At 45.6% G+C, this 14,437-nt stretch overlaps 1 protein-coding gene across 6 annotated transcripts in view; it reads left to right on the top strand.

The window, feature by feature from the left end:
• Window positions 1-14,163, top strand: part of lss (lanosterol synthase (2,3-oxidosqualene-lanosterol cyclase)) — a 79,796-nt gene extending 65,633 nt beyond the window's left edge. For all 6 annotated transcript variants that reach the window (XM_067262018.1, XM_067227545.1, XM_067262017.1 and 3 more), the window contains 2 exons: window positions 13,026-13,104; window positions 13,209-14,163. In XM_067262018.1, coding sequence (XP_067118119.1) covers window positions 13,026-13,104; window positions 13,209-13,367 — 238 coding nt within the window. In that variant the 3' untranslated portion in view covers window positions 13,368-14,163. The remainder of the gene's footprint in view (window positions 1-13,025; window positions 13,105-13,208) is intronic.
• Window positions 14,164-14,437: the final 274 nt, after the last annotated feature.

The following is a 14,437-nucleotide window of genomic DNA, read 5'->3' as shown; positions in this document are numbered from 1 at the left end:
ATTGCTAGCAGAAACTTTGGTTTTGTGAATCAGTGGCGGTGCGTCAAAACAAATTCTGTCATTGATTTACAAAAAACCCTTTCACAAGACGTTCGCTGGAAGAAAAAAAGAGGACCAACACGATTTACAAATTCAGCAGCAAGCCAGTGACCGAGGACGAAGCAGCAGGCTAGAGACCGGGGACGAAGCTACTACTAGTACAACCAGGGCTTCTTACCTGCTCTTTATGCGAAACGGAGTTGGTTGGATGTTCAAGTAGCTAGTTAACGTGCTTTTTGGTAGTGGATGGGAGGATATAGTAAAAAAAAAAAAACGATATCCTCACTATCTTGTTATGTTTGTAACTTGAATTTTGTATCGTATTGTCTTGCTCTTCTTAAATACATAGTTGTTTAAATAAAGTAGTGGTGGTTGTTTTGCCCAGTTTCGAAGTGCTGCTTTCTGTTTATTGCCCCCCCCCCTAAAATTATCACCAGCCGCTACTGGCTAACGGTATATATCACAATATAGTATTTTTTTGTAAATTTTGAAAATGCAATCCGCACTACCGCTGCTAATCTACTGCACTCGGCTGGATTTGGATTGGGCAACTCCTGTGTGTCGCATGAGTTGAATTATCCAACTCATTTTGCTATGCTTTGCCACAGAAGAGCTACTATGTAACTTTCAACAGTAGCATATGTTTATGGGATCGCAAAAAAACTTTGTTCAATATTTGTAGTGAACTAGCTCTAGCAAATTGTTACATGGAGGAATACTCGATCCTGTTGGCCTACAACAGGGCTGGACTGGCCATCTGGCATACCGGGCATTTGCCCGGTGGGCCGACACATTTTTAGGGCGAATCGCCGATAGAATTTAGCTTTTTTTTTTTTTGTGGTCGGGCCGGCCCATAAAGAACTGACAGCAGCCCATTGGTAAAAAATGTTTCGGTTGGGCCGGCCCAAAGAGAACTGACAGCGGCCCATTGGTTAATTTTATTTATTGGCACTGGCCTGACCCAATCAAATCCAGGAACCCCCTTCCCCTGATTCATAATATCGCCTCCCGCAGGCCCTGAGACACGAGCTGTTGGCTAATGCAGCGGACCTCAAAGTAGGGGTCCGCGAGCCATAGCCAGGGGGTCCGCGAAATAATTTGCCATAAATTATAAAATTGTAGAATTGTGTTGTATCATTAAAAAGTGAAAACATATAATAATCAACAGATGGGTGATCATTGCACCAATAAAATAAGCATATTGTGTCCATTTAAGAGCAAAAAGGCAGGGCTCTACAGTGCGTCCATGTGTGCGAGCATGGAAAAGTATTAGGGCGCACGGGAGCGACCGAGTTTTAACCATAGACATACAGACTATGTTTTGAACATATTGCAGCTGTCAGTTAGGCTACGTGAAAATAAATTATAGAACCCGAAAAGGCTCAAACTGTCACAAATCCCAGTGATGGGACCCAAATGCAGACTGGGACTGGTAGGTGGTGAAAAAAAGGTATTTATTGGTGACAGGTGGGTACAGGTGATGGTAGTAACAAACGTGCAGGGAGGTGGTGAGGGTGGCTAGGCGGGAGTGAATGGGTCTCCAGGGTGCAGAGGCTGAAACAGAGGAGCAGGAGTCCGGTCAGAAAAATAAGGAAAAATTTGCAAAGCGAACAGGATGACTAGTGGTATACTTTAAATACAAGCACTAAAGCGCAACGTACTGGTACGTCTAATGATCCGGCAGGGACTGGATGTCAGGCCACAGGTTAAGTAGTGGTAACGATGATCAGGAGCAGGTGTGTAATGGAAACAAGCTCAGGGGGGTGGGGCCGTGACAGTACCCCCCCTCCGACGGACGCCTCCGGGCGGACCACCCGGCGCACCTGGATGGAGACGGTAGAAGTCCCGCAGCAGGCCAGCGTCCAGGACCTGACGCCGAGGGATCCAGCACCTCTCTTCCGGCCCATAGCCCTCCCAGTCCACGAGGAACTGGAATCCCCGGCCCCGCAGACGGGAGTCCATGATGCGGCGCATCGTGTAAACAGGACCACCGCCGATCATCCGAGGAGGGGGAGGCCGAGGGGGAGGAGGAAGCAGGGGACTGAGGAGGACAGGCTTGAAGCAGGAAATATGAAAGGCAGGATGTACCTTGAGGGCCTTGGGCAACTTTAGCCGGACGACTGCGGGATTGATGATCCTCTCCACCACGAACGGGCCGATCTGGGATTCAGATTCCTAGACTACGTTTGCAGTGGAAGGTCCCGGGTAGCCAGCCAGACCTTGTCCCCCACAGCATAGGAGGGTGCAGGAGTACGGCGACGGTTGGCCTGGACTTGATATCGACCGGAGGCCTTCAACAGGGAAGCCCTGGCACGCTGCCAGGTCAGGTGGCAGCGGCGGACGTGGGCTTGGACAGAGGGAACAGCGAGATCCTTCTCCTGTGAGGGGAACAAGGGGAGTTGATAACCGTAAAGGCATTGGAAAGGGGACATACCGGTGGCGGAGGTAGGAAGCGTATTGTGGGCGTATTCCACCCAAGGCAAAAGGGAGGTCAAGGAGGTGGGGTTTGAGGAGACAAGGCAGCGAAGCGTCGTCTCCATCTTCTGGTTGGCCCTTTCAGCTTGGCCATTAGACTGGGGGTGGAATCCAGACGAGAGGCTGACAGTAGCTCCAATGGCTGTACAGAAGGACTTCCATACCGCCGATGTGAACTGGGGACCTCGGTCTGATACGATGTCTCCAGGAAGACCGTGGATCCGAAAAACCTCCTTGACAAGGACCGCAGCAGTCTCCGTAGCCGAAGGAAGCTTCGGGAGGGGCAGAAAGTGTGCAAACTTGCTGAATCTCTCAACCACGGTTAGAACAACAGCGTTACCTTCGGACGGGGGCAGACCGGTTACAAAGTCCAGAGCCAGGTGAGACCAGGGCCGCCGGGGAATCGGTAGAGGGTGTAGAAGTCCTGCACTGGGTCGGTTGGTTCCCTTGTTCTGAGCACAGACAGGACAGGCAGAAACAAAAACCCGGGTATCTCTTCCCATGTCAGGCCACCAGAAGCGTCTGCGCAATAGAGCCATGGTACGGGCAACGCCCGGGTGACAAGCAATCTTAGCAGTGTGTGCCCACTGGAGCACAGCAGAACGGACACAGTTGGGCACATACAAGCGGCCCGGTGGGCCGTTACCTGGACCAGGCTGATCTAGAAGGGCCGTTTTAACCTCTTCCTCGATCTTCCAGACAACTGCCCCCACTACGATGTCCTGGGGCAGGATGGCCTCGGGTTTGGCTCCTGTCTCCTCTGTCCTAGAGAACACACGAGATAGGGCGTCTGCCTTGCCATTCCGAGAGCCTGGTCGATAAGTGAGGGTAAAGTTAAAGCGCCCAAAAAACAAAGACCACCTGGCCTGACGGGAGTTGAGTCGCCTGGCCGACTGCACGTATGCAAGGTTCTTGTGGTCGGTCCATACGATAAACGGTTGCTCCGCTCCCTCCAGCCAGTGGCGCCACTCCTCCATGGCGAGCTTCACGGCAAGTAGTTCCCGGTTCCCTACGTCATAGTTCCTTTCGGCTGGGGAAAGACGACGTGAAAATAAAGCACACGGGTGGAGCTTACCATCAGCGGGGCTTCGCTGGGACAGGACGGCGCCAACTCCCACATCCGAGGCATCCACCTCCACCACAAACTGTAGAGAGGGGTCCGGCTGGGTGAGGATGGGTGCATCTGTGAACCGGTTCCTCAAATCCAGGAATGCTCTGTTTGCCTCGGAATTCCAGCAGAAGGGCCTGACACTAGACGTCAGGGCTGTCAAAGGGGAGGCCACCCGGCTGTAGTCTCGGATAAACCGTCGATAGAAATTTGCGAACCCCAGGAACCTCTGGAGCTGCAGTCTAGTACCAGGCTGAGGCCAGTCCAGAACCGCCCTCACCTTCTCCGGATCCATCTTCACCTGTCCCCCCGTAATAATGTATCAGAGAAAAGAGGTGGTGTGTGCGTGGAAGTCACACTTCTCTGCTTTCACAAAAAGGCGGTTCTCCAAAAAACGCTGGAGGACCTGCCGGACATGCTGGGTGTGGACAAGAATGTTCTCAGAGAACACGAGAATATCATCCAGGTAGACAAACACAAAGCGACCAATCATGTCTCCAAGAACATCGTTTACCATACTCTGGAATACTGCAGGGGTGTTGGTGAGGCCAAACGGCATGACCAGGTACTCGAAGTGGCCCATGGGTGTGTTGAATCCGGTTAGCCATTCGTCCCCCTCTCTTATACGGACGAGATGGTAGGCATTGCGTAGATCGAGCTTGGTGAACACAGTGGCACCCTGCAGGGAGTCAAAGGCAGAATTCATCAATGGCAGAGGGTATTTGTTTTTGATGGTTATGTCGTTTAGCCCCCGGTAATCGATACAAGGCCGCAAGGACCCATCCTTTTTACCAACAAAAAAGAATCCTGCACCCAGGGGGGATGACGAGGGACGAATGAGGCCTGCCGCCAAGGAATCCTTGATGTAGGCTTCCATGGCCTCACGTTCCGGTCGAGAGATGCTATAAAGGCATCCCTTGTGAAAGGCGGCCCCAGGAATCAGGTTGATTGCACAGTCGTAAGGTCGGTGAGGGGGAAGTGACAGTGCCTGTTGTTTACTGAACACCTCACCCAAGCTGTGATAGACCTCCGGCACCAGGGACAAATCCGGGGGGGCAGAGGGCTTACTCTGGCTGGGAACATACAGGGAACAGGCAGATTTGAGGCAGTTAGCATGACATTCAACACTCCAACTGGTTACCTTGCCTGTCACCCAATCGAAGGTGGGGTTGTGTTTCCTCAGCCAGGGGTAACCAAGAACCAGGGGAACGCGTAGTGAGGACAGGATGTAGAAGGAGATGACTTCAAAGTGGTTGCCTGATAACAGCATCATAAATGGTTCCGTTCTCATGGTCAAACGTGCCAGCAGTCTGCCATCTAGGGTAGTTGCTTCTATGGCCTCCGGGAGTTGGTCCTTGGAGAGCCCCAGCTGTTCCACCAGGTCAGCATCCATAAAGCTGTCATCCGCTCCAGAGTCAACGAGGGCATTAACCTCTACTGACTGGTCCTCCCTGATGAGGGTGGCAGAAAAAAGGGTTCTGGCTCGGGGTGAGGGAGACTGAGGAAGGTGGCTCGCTAGAAGACCCCCCATACCTAGCGAGCCTGGGAGTTTTCCGGGCGCTGAGGACAGGAGGAGATGTAATGGCCCGTGCGTCCGCAGTAGAGGCAGCTGTTGGTCTCCCGTCTACGCAGGCGCTCCTCAGTGGACAACCCGTGTCTTCCCACCTGCATGGGTTCAGGGTCAGGCAGCCTCACCTCTCTTCTGGATTCTTGGGGTGTTGAACGAACAGGGTGCTCTGTTCCTTCTACAGGCTTGGTCGGTCTCAGGTGTGGCGGCTGGTTAGGAGACCCCCATCGTCTCTCCCTCCTTCTCTCCCGGCACCTGTTATCCACCCGGATGGACAAGGCTACCAGGTCGTCCAGACCCTGAGGCTCAGGATAAGAAATCAACTCGTCCTTGAGTTGGTCGGTCAACCCTGGTAGAATACTGCCTGTAGGGACTCCTCGTTCCATCCACTCTCCACAGACAGTGTTCTGAATTCGATCACGTATTCTGCTACGCTGCGGGTTCCCTGACGAATAGCAAACAAACGCTTAGCAGTGTCCTTTCCTCGTACGGGGTGGTCGAATAGTTTCCTCCTCTCAGCCGTGAACTCCTGGTATGAGGCACTGCAGGGGTCCTGTCGCTCCCAAACAGCTGACGCCCACTCCAGGGCCTTTCCCCGGAGCAGCCCAATTAGACAGGCTATCTTGGCCTTGTCCGATACGTAGGTACGGGGCTGCAGGTCAAACACCAATCCACACTGCATGAGAAACGAGCGACACTTTCCCAAATCCCCCTCATACCTCTCAGGTGTAGGAACCTTGGGCTCCAGAACAGACATGGAAGCAGGTCCTGCTTCGGCAGGTGCGGGGGAAGGTGCAGGTGGTTGCGGGTCCGCTGGAGCACTAAGCTGGTCCCGGATACTGGACACGCTGGTAGAGAGGTTTTGTACTAATGCCATTATCTCCTGCAAAGCCGTGCTGTGTTGGCCCAACATATTGCCTTGTTGGGAGACGGCATGGAGCACAGCGTCCAAATGCAGACCGGGACTGGTAGGTGGTGAAAAAAAAGGTATTTATTGGTGATGGTGGTAACAAACGTGCAGGTCGGTGGTGAGGGTGGCTAGGCGGGAGTGAATAGGTCTCCAGGGTGCAGAGGCTGAAACAGAGGAGCAGGAGTCCGGTCAGAAAAATAAGGAAAAATTTGCAAAGCGAACAGGATGACTAGTGGTATACTTTAAATACAGGCACTAAAGCGCAACGTACTGGTACGTCTAACGATCCGGCAGGGACTGGATGTCAGGCCACAGGTTAAGTAGTGGTAACGATGATCAGGAGCAGGTGTGTAATGGAAACAAGCTCAGGGGGGTGGGGCCTTGACACAAACCATTACTTGCAACGGGAAACATTTATTTTTTCTGAGATTTCAACAAGATTAGTTGAAGGTTAGTTTGATTGTGAACAATCAAACTAACCAAACTAACATCCAACACTACACATATAAAACGAGTTCAACAATAGAAACTTAAACAATGCTTCCGTCAACAAAATTAACCCCCAACTGAGTCCCCTTCTGTCCTGCCACAAGCAATGCTGAAAACCAAGAGTGCAGTTGCGACCCTACATGAACACCGGTGCGAATAGCTACAACATAAAAACAAAATACGTTTGAACGTTGTGAAGCATTATATACAGTTAGGTCCATAAATATTTGGACATTGACACAATTTTCATCATTTTGGCTCTGTATACCACCACAATGGATTTGAAATGAAACAATCAAGATGTGCTTTAAGTGCAGACTTTCAGCTTTAATTTCAGGGTATTTACATCCAAATCAGGTGAACGGTGGAGGAATTACAACGCATTTTATATGTGCCCCCCCTCCCCCTTTTTAAGGGACCAAAAATAATTGGACAAACTAACATAATCATAAATCTAATTGTCACTTTTAATACTTGGTTGCAAATCCTTTGCAGTCAATGACAGCCTGAAGTCTGGAACCCATAGACATCACCAGACGCTGGGTTTCGTCCCTGGTGATGCTCTGCCAGGCCTCTACTGCAACTGTCTTCAGTTCCTGCTTGTTCTTGGGGCATTTTCCCTTCAGTTTTGCCTTTAGCAAGTGAAATGCATGCTCAATTGGATTTAGGTCAGGTGATTGACTTGGCCATTGCAGAACATTCCACTTCTTTGCCTTAAAAAACTCTTTGGTTGCTTTCGCAGTATGCTTCGGGTCATTGTCCATCTGCACTGTGATGCGCCGTCCTATGAGTTCTGAAGCATTTGGCTGAATCTGAGCAGATAATATTGCCCGAAACACTTCAGAATTCATCCTACTGCTTTTGTCAGCAGTCACATCATCGATAAATACAAGGGAACCAGTTCCATTGGCAGCCATACATGCCCACGCCATAACACTACCTCCACCATGCTTCACTGATGAGGTGGTATGCTTTGGATCATGAGCAGTTCCTTCCCTTCTCCATACTCTTCTCTTCCCATCATTCTGGTACAAGTTGATCTTGGTCTCATCTGTCCATAGGATGTTGTTCCAGAACTGTACAGGCTCTTTTAGATGTTTTTTGGCAAACTCTAATCTGGTCTTCCTGTTTTTGAGACTCACCAATGGTTTACATCTTGTGGTGAACCCTCTGTATTTACTCTGGTGAAGTCTTCTCTTAATTGTTGACTTTGACACAGATACGCCTACCTCCTGGAGAGTGTTCTTGATCTGGCCAACTGATGTGAATGGGTTTTTCTTCACCTTCTTCTGTCATCCACCACAGTTGTTTTCCGTGGTCTTCCGGGTCTTTTGGTGTTGCTGAGCTCACCAGTGCGTTCTTTCTTTTTAAGAATGTACCAAACAGTTGATTTGGCCACACCTAATGTTTTTGCTATCTCTCTGATAGGTTTGTTTTGATTTTTCAGCCTAACGATGGCTTGCTTCACTGATGGTGACAGCTCTTTGGACTTCATATTGAGAGTTGACAGCAACAGATTCCAAACACAAATACCATACTTGAAATGAACTCTAGACCTTTTATCTGCTCCTTGTCAATGAAATAACGAACTCCCATGAGGGAATAACATACACCTGGCCATGGAACAGCTGAGCAGCCAATTGTCCAATTACTTTTGGTCCCTTAAAAAGGGGGGGGGGGCCACATATCAAATGTGTTGTAATTCCTACACCGTTCACCTGATTTGGATGTAAATACCCTGAAATTAAAGCTGAAAGTCTGCACTTAAAGCACATCTTTTTTTTCATTTCAAATCCATTGTGGTGGTATACAGAGCCAAAATGATGAAAATTGTGTCAATGTCCAAATATTTATGGACCTAACTGTATGCATCTGTATGTTTCACTCATTGAACTAATAAATTCTAATTCTATACGGTTTTGTTCGGCTTGACATAGCGTCCATTATCTGGGTCGGAGGTAGGCACTAGGCAGCGAGGGGTGGAGCTTCAGCTGCGTCAGGCGACACGCCCCCCCAGTCTCAAGCAGAGAAGACTGCTGATTTTTTCACAATTTTAAAGCCTAATTTAACAGACTTGTCGGTGTTATTTTTTCATTCGAATTTGGATGGGTAGTTAATAACACATTATTATGTGGTGTGGCAAACTTAAAACTCGTTTCCAGGTCCACTTTACAGGATCTTTAATAAAAAGAATCATGTAGACGCGCTTATTGAGTAATCGCATAACTAATTACACATGTAAACGGAGTAATCGTATTATTGGCATAAACCGACAATTGCTAGTAATCGGGTTTCTCATGGTCAAGTAAACGCACCAATCACCTGTGTGAGAGACTGAGTGGCCACGGTGTTGCCACGGTGATGGTGCAGCTATGATTGCTAACGCGCTGAGGGCAGAGAATAACAGAAATGTAGCTAGAATCCACACCTCAAACAAGTTAACCTAGACGCAAAACTATACGTCCAATAAAAAAAGAAAATAAAAAAGGATATTTTCCGAGACCAAGACTCTGCCGAAACCAGAGATGTCCTTTATATGTCTGTGCGGTCAGAAATACGACTCTACCGGCAGTTTCAAAATCTTGTTCTTTTTGCTTTCTCTGACGATTTTGTCACCAGATTTGCATTGGTCTCTATGGGGCGAGAGTTGGACTTTGTCTCGCTTTCGTGGGGCTCTGAACAAATGTGTACGTCTGTTGGATTCAACTGTCTATGACCAGCACAAAATTAGCTATCTATTGATCCAAAAATGAAGCATGAAGAGCAAAAATTGTGGCAATGCTGGCAAACTAGAAATATTTTTTCAACGACATCCGAAGCTCCCCTCCACTCTAAGCGTTTCAGTCTGCACTCTAGGGTTTCACGTACACACCCATGTAAATCTCAGAAACGGCTTGAAAAAGTCATGAAACATAATCAGTGATATTGAAAAAAGTTGAATAAATATCAAAAAGCTGAATTATTTAAAAATAGTTTAGGGTTTTGTCAACATTTAAAAGTTTAAATGGTGGCTCTAGCTGAAAGATTGAGGAAGAAGAAGGATTTGGAAGTTGAAGAAGTTTAAAGAAGTTTGAGAGGATTTGAAAGACAACTCCATTGGAAACCCATGTTAAAAATATTATGAATATTGATTTATATTAATTCAAGCATAAGAGGTACAAAGCTGAAAAGTCATAGCACCCATGGCCTGAAACAGCTGAATTTTTTGATAGCTGAACGGTTTTAATAGCTGAAGATTTGAAGGCCCTGAAAGGTGCCACGGAAGAAATAGAAGAAAAATAATAAGTTGATTAAAGATTCAAAGAACAATACTTGGAATGCTGAAGCAGCATTCCAACAATTAATTATTTAAGTGTCAGATCAAAAGATAAGCCTTGAGACCCTTCTTGAAGGATCCAAAACCATCACATGAACGCAGAACACTAGGCAACTCGTATTATAGAATACACGCATATTTTAAGGACTGTCTGCAGGGAATGTGTCTGACCAGTCACGATGGGTGTGGGCCGCCTGGGCCAAAAATGCCAGGGCCGATTTTTTGTCCCAGTCCAGCCCTGGCCTACAATAAACATTTCACAATTCTAATCAACCTGGCATCAATGCTTGCATGGCTACACTATTCCATGCCACATTTTTGCATTTAAGTCTTTGTAAACATAGGAATTTGTGTCATGTATACGTTAAAGGCCGAAAACAATACTCTACTTCTTCTGTGCAATAGGCCTACTGTTTATGAGTATGCGGAAGATTGCTTGCTATGTTTGTGTATATTGATTGCATATTTGAATGGGGCTGTGACAAATCTTATTTCTGGAAGGCTCTACCGTGGTTGCACGGTATAGTCAAAATCCATATCCTAGGCCAAATTCATACCGGTATATTTCCATACCGTTCATACCGCCCACCCCTAGCTTGGGGGGTGAAGGGCACCTGCCAGTAGCTCTTCGTCAAGTTGTGTGGAGATGAATCGGGCTGGGCCCAGTCATTCCATGAGCTTGTCAACCCTGGGCATGGGATAAATTAGGCATTTAACTTATGGAAGAATCGATACCTACCATGATACCTACCTATGAGTCCAGGGACCAGGGAAGGGGGTGAATTCTCAACAAAACAAGAAATACCATGCATGGTATTTAATACTACTTCCAGAGGACGTCCTCCCACCAATCAAAGTTTTTGCAGTATTGCCTGACATGCTGTTCATCCAATCATGAAATACTATTCACAGAGCATTATTGGGGGAGAAAAACTCTTCAATGGCTCTGGGGTGTTCTGTATGTGTTCAGAAATGTTGTGACATTTGTTGTTGGATAGAGACTGAAAGGGATGGTTGAGCATTTTAGTAATATTCGATTCAAATGAGGTTTTTCCAGCTACATATATAAATACAGTATATATATTATTATTAGTGCTGTCAGTTTAACGCGTTATTAACGGCGTTAACGCAAACAGCAAATGTTTACTCCTCGACAGGTCTGCAAACGCCTTTGTAAACCGAGATTTGTTAAAACGTTTGTTAACCGAGACCGTAGGTCGAGGGATCTTTGGGATCTTCCCACAATACGTGGGAAGATCCCAAATCAAACACGTCGAATCTGGAGTAGACGCCAAATTGTCAGAGCAATCAGCTGCACTTGCACTGGTGACGTCACTACATCTCCAACGCAACATATCAACATCAATTCGTCTTCTGTCTGCTTCAGATGCTTCTTTAAAACGGGAAGCGATTGTGGGGCGTTTGCGGACCTGTGCAAAAAACTTATTTGGTTGTTTTATGCTTTTTTTTTTTGGCTTTTTAGGCTACTTTGTTGCCGAGCAGATGCAATGTTGTTAAGGTCAATGGCTACATCTCCAAGCAACTGCTTGTTGCTAGGTCCGTAAAACGTTTATTTACCTCTGCGAACTTTCAGGAGGTATATAAACGGATTTATTAACTTTTGAGAACGTCTTCTAGACCAATAGGAACAGCGTATTGGTCCAATTATTACACTAGTATATAAGAAACCCATTTTAACGGCGTCAATTTTTTTATTGCGCGATTAACGTTCTTTTTGGCCTAGCAAACGTTGTCGTTTTTTTCACATGCTGTTGCAACAACTACTGACGTTAGAAAAACTACAACACCACACCGGATCTAGCTAGACCGGAAACAAAACAACAGGCACGCCGCACTCACTTGTTTGGGCTTGCGAGCCGGCTAAAGAGTAGTAGGCTAACGTTACGTTTTGAGTGGATGGCGAGCGCGAGACGCCGAAATGGATGCCAATAAGATTCTGAATGGAAAGTTTACTTTTAAAAAGTTGCCAAATGGTTACATTGACAAGACCAAAGTGATCTGTGTGTTTTGTCGTTGTGAACTGAGCTACCATCGCAGCACGTCCAGTCTGAAATACCACTTGATGGCCAAGCACACAGCTGATGCAAATTCTCCGCCCCCTCGTCAAAGCCAGGCGATTGATGTTGTTTTCAATTTAAAAAAACATTTGCACCAAGCAATCCGATCCACTTTTCCATGTTGATAAGAGCATTAAAATGAGAAAAAATTATTGGACAAAAATAAATCAAGGGACATTTAGAATAGATAAAAATGTGCGATTAATTGCGAATAATCGTGAGTTAACTATGCCATTAATGCGATTAATCGCAATTAAATATTTTTATCGTTTAACAACACTAATTATTATATATATTATATGTAATAATAATAACAATAATAATAATATATATATTACTTTTTTATTATTATGTTCAGTTACTGTAATTTATTAAATTTGCCTTGCCATCATCAGTAGCAGCTAGTAGCTAGCTAGATACTAGTAGTTAGCAGAGTGTCCGAGAGCAAGCATTTTAGCAACCAGAATAACTAACCCTGCTGAAAATATTGTGGATTTGTTCATGAAGAACCTCTTTAGTTTCTGGATGACACAGTTAACAACGTTATAAGTGTTATAAGTACGAAGGTTCGAGGGGTACTGTAGCATAATGTTACCTTAGGAACATCAGCATCACAAAAGCAGGGAACATACAGTAAATGTCGACATAAGATTCAAGTTTCTGATGAAAAACCCCATAGACTAAATTTGCCTACCTGGTGATGAATAAATAGTTATTTTCTTCGTTTCTTTTTTTTAAACAGAGGGTGCTGTTGTGTAAAATGTGTTGTTCATGTCATTCCCATACATAGAGCCCACAGTGATTAGATTTTTTATATTCATCCTTTGTGTTTTAATACGATTGATAGGCTATAAAGTATGATGATAGAATGTTCATTACTACCCTAATTATATAGTAAATTTCCATTTGATTGCTAGTCGATTATTGCTCTATTGCTACAAACCTCACGCCATTGGTTGGTTTTCCTCCTGTCCTCACCAAAATAATTTGCCACCAGCCGCCACTGGTCGAGTGATAGTTTCTTCTGTTATTGTACCTGACAGGCATCCAGATGGCCAGGCAATTGAGAAAGGAGTTCAGTTGCTGATTGACAAGCAACTTCCAAATGGAGACTGGCCACAAGTGAGTCCTCTTCATTATATAGTTAGTTAGTTTGATAAAACAACTTTAAATACAATTTAAAATATTTAATTAAAATTTTCTTTTTTGTCTCTCTTTTCTTTCAGGAGAACATTTCAGGGGTGTTCAATAAGAGCTGTGCTATTAGCTACACTTCCTACAGGAATATCTTCCCGATTTGGACACTAGGACGCTTTTCAAACCTATACCCCTACAGTCCCCTCACTGGAAAATCAAGCTCAAAGAGGGTTGAAACAGTTAACTGAAAAGAGATTTCCTAAATTCGATGTAAAATTATGCAATTTAAAAGAAACATCTGTTTCACACTTCTGAACTGCTGTTTATGATGTACACTTATTGACATTGACTGATTGAATCATCTGAGAATCATCTGAGAAATATAAATATGTCATGGTTCCTCCACCAAAGAGAACACATTTGGTATTGTAATTTAATTGTTATTTGACAATATTTAATGCAGAATGAGAAAATTCTGGTATGGTGAAATTCAACTTGTTTATTTCCTTTCACATTTCTAATGTCTTAGTGAAACTTAGATAGCGAAATGAGAAAATACTGACTTATCACAGAATTTAGGAAAGTCACAACTTGACATTTTAAATGCCACATTGTCTTTGGAGATTGTCCCTTTTAGAAACAATGTTGTCCAACATGCAATGACTATAACGTGCAATAAATCTAGGACTGACCACCGACTTACTCAAGACTAGGACCAATATATCAATACTACACCACGTACTCACACTCAGAGGAAACACAAACGCCATATAAGCAAAGCCTAATTCAGGCATAGCAGTCGGACAGCACACATCATCTCACTCATCAACTACACCTGTGTAACTTCAAGCCCATAGGTCCATGTCTGATATGGCAGTAGTAGAAATACCACACAGATACACGTTGTGGCAACCAAAGACAGCTACTGTGAAAGTACGCATGTAAGTAAAGTTAAACAGTGCAGTCGGCGGCAGTTTTAGTTATATTATCCACAAAGAAAAGTTTAACAGAAAAAGCAAAAAATAAGTTATCTCAGGATTTTCTTCTCGTGGGCATCGGGAATATCAGTTCTCGTACCTAGACGGGAACTGTGAATCAGTAGTAGAACTGATTTGCCGGAGTCCTGTTCTCACCTTCACCTAGTTGCCTAGTTCCCTGTTATGAGAGAGCTGGCCTATTTTATTCCTTGGCCAGCTCCCTCGTTAGCTGAGTAGGTCTAGCCGCATTTCGTGCTCGCTGAACGTGTGGGGAAATGCATGTAGACACCTCTGATGACGCGCCCTCTCAAGCAGTCCGTGGTGCTACTCGGGCCATGGCA

This window comes from Osmerus mordax, chromosome 2 (genome assembly GCF_038355195.1).
Source record: "Osmerus mordax isolate fOsmMor3 chromosome 2, fOsmMor3.pri, whole genome shotgun sequence".
Classification (NCBI taxonomy): domain Eukaryota; kingdom Metazoa; phylum Chordata; class Actinopteri; order Osmeriformes; family Osmeridae; genus Osmerus; species Osmerus mordax.
This window is presented reverse-complemented; position numbering and strand designations above follow the sequence as displayed.